Below are 2,557 nucleotides of genomic sequence, written 5' to 3' on the forward strand. Positions count from 1 at the left end.
TAACAACAGTAGGCTACAAATGATGGGGTGGGTGCAGTTTTCTCTGTGGTGGGGTCGAGTGGGCTGTCCCGGACTCTGTTGTTTTCTTTTTTCTTTCTCAACAGGTGATACAGGTGATTGATATATGTATTTTTTGTCTGCTTATTCTGTTGGTTTTTGTTTTTTGCCCTTTATCCCCGTCCCTCTTCTGAAGCAACCCCAAAAATGGGCTAAAATCGCCCCTGGTACTGACAGATCCAGGATCAGTCCTAATCATCAGCAGGTTGATCTCCATATGGATTGACAGTCCAAAATGTTCTGTTGGACTGTTTCTTTATCAGTGTCTAACATTATGTGTATGAGAGCCATGTAATGTCCATGTGTGCATGCTGAAAGAGACTGTGCTGGTCTGACCGCCCTCCTCCTTTCAGGGTGGAGCCTGCTGGAATGCAATGGTTGAGGACAGGTCTCAGGAAGTGTAAGTGTGTTTTAATGGGATTCATGAAAACAAAACAGCACACATTAAATCATCTTCAAACTGTCACATCACTCATTCACATCTGTGATGTCAGGAGTCATCATCAAAGTGTCAATCAATGAACAGATGATGGATCAATAACTGCAGCTGGATTGTGTTTGTTCTCTCCATCAGATTCCTGTCAACTCACAATCGACACAAACACAGTGAACACAAAGCTCCAACTGTCTGACAACAACAGGAAGGTGACGCAGGTGATGGAGGTTCAGTCATATCCTGATCACCCAGACAGATTCGATCACTGGGTTCAGCTGTTGTGTAGAAATGGTCTGACTGGTCGTTATTACTGGGAGGTCGAGTGGAGAGGATATGTTTATATTTCAGTGAGTTACAGAGGAATCAGAAGGAAAGGAGACAGAACTGACTGTGGGTTTGGATGGAATGATCATTCGTGGAGTCTGGAGTGCTCTGATAGATTTGATTACCATGTCTGGTATAATAACAGATACACATACATCTCCTCCTCCTCCTCCTCCTCCTCATCTGTCTCCAACAGAGTAGCAGTGTATGTGGACTGTCCTGCTGGCACTCTGTCCTTCTACAGAGTCTCCTCTGACACTCTGATCCACCTCCACACCTTCAACACCACATTCACTGAACCTCTTTACCCTGGATTTAGAGTCGGTCTGGGTTCCTCAGTGTCCCTGTGCTGAGTGGAGTGTAAAGAGTGTCCTCCTGTTAGAGAAACACTCTGACTGTTGAACAGATAGTTCAGTCTGTACATGTCTGTCTCTTTCACACAGAAACACGTTTTCAGATTCATGGATTCTATCAGTTGATGTTTGAAACTTGTCTAAATGATTCCTTGTGAACTTCTTCCTTTTTAGTCCTTTTAAAGACGGCAGCGCGACATCTGGCCGATCAGTGGAGAAAGTTAAGGTGACCCACAGCTATTGAAAGAATTGCATACATGCTTACAGTACAATTTACCACATATTAAAGGCCTGTGTGTGCTCTCAGCAGCCTGCTGCATTGGAGATTGCCTGGTAACAGATGACTCAAACGGAGTCAGGAAGTATACTTCTAAAATGTCTTTGTTTGTTGAGTGAGGTCATGCACTGAGGTCAAGACACATGGGCTGCCTGCACACATGCACAGTATATAGATTTGTTTTGCTTGTAAACGGCATGCTCATGTTCTGTTCTGAAGTGCAGTAAGTGAAATAACAGGAAGCATCTGGCGGTGGCGGAGGAACAGAGGAAGGAACTGTACTTTTTTAGAATATGTCCAGGCTGGAATTACTGGAACTCATGTATGTTTTTTTATCTGCTCTGACGCATAATACTCGTCATCAACTATGTTATATATATGACACCCCATTTATTGTTCGGAGAAGATCGATGCTGTTTCAGTGATTGGGCTCGACTTCCCACATATATGTGTTTTAATAAAATCATTGTTTTGACGGACAATGGACCCCCAGTCGTATGTCTCTTCCCTCAAATACGAATCAGGACACTCCCATCATTCCAGGACCAGGTGCTTTCATTCCAACCTACATGTTGTTTTTGGGTCTTTTTCCACTTAAAGCTTCTCACTGAATTTCAGTATGTTGTGTTTCTCTGAAGCTCAGTTCACAACCAGCTCCTCTGCATTTTCAACAAGTCTGAGGTCATTATAATGATTTCAAATGTTTGATTTCTCTTTCTTAATGGGATGTTTCCATCATGGCTGAATAATTGGACATCCAATATTACTTAATGTATCAAATATTAAAAACAATGAGCATCTCCCATGTTTCTGTCATTCTATAAAAAGAGCTGCTTTTAAAACTGATCCAATCAAAGAAAAAAACATGAACTTCCATATTGATCAGATCATTAAGTACAGCTCTTATCTCTCTCCCTGAACTCTTCATGGATGGTGATTTGTGGCCCTCTGCTGGTGAGAAGATGAACTGCATGATATTAAATTAAATTCAATTTTATTTATATAGCACCAAATCGCAACAGCAGTTTCCTCAAGGCGCTTTATATTGTACAGTAGATCGTACAATAATAGATACAGAGAAAAACCCAACAATCATATGACCCCCTATGA

General features: G+C 41.8%; 1 protein-coding gene across 1 annotated transcript; it reads left to right on the top strand.

Annotated features, from left to right (window-relative positions):
* Positions 1 to 214: 214 nt before the first annotated feature.
* On the top strand, positions 215 to 2,247 carry LOC121813862 (neoverrucotoxin subunit alpha-like). Its single transcript, XM_042217807.1, has 2 exons — positions 215 to 457; positions 632 to 2,247. The coding sequence occupies exons 1-2, from the start codon at positions 427 to 429 to the stop codon at positions 1,168 to 1,170; spliced, it is 570 nt and encodes a 189-aa protein (XP_042073741.1). The 5' UTR covers positions 215 to 426; the 3' UTR covers positions 1,171 to 2,247.
* The last annotated feature ends 310 nt before the right edge of the window (positions 2,248 to 2,557 follow it).

Source organism: Haplochromis burtoni, unplaced genomic scaffold (assembly GCF_018398535.1).
Source record: "Haplochromis burtoni strain Fernald_Lab_line unplaced genomic scaffold, NCSU_Asbu1 Contig_3071, whole genome shotgun sequence".
Lineage (NCBI taxonomy): Eukaryota > Metazoa > Chordata > Actinopteri > Cichliformes > Cichlidae > Haplochromis > Haplochromis burtoni.

Bases quoted from the DNA above. Each gene is read 5' to 3' on its own strand.
- LOC121813862 (XM_042217807.1), top strand. From the start codon at position 427: ATGCAATGGTTGAGGACAGGTCTCAGGAAGT. The intron at 458-631 runs GTAAGTGTGTTT...TCTCTCCATCAG, and splicing joins GAGGACAGGTCTCAGGAAGT to ATTCCTGTCAACTCACAATC.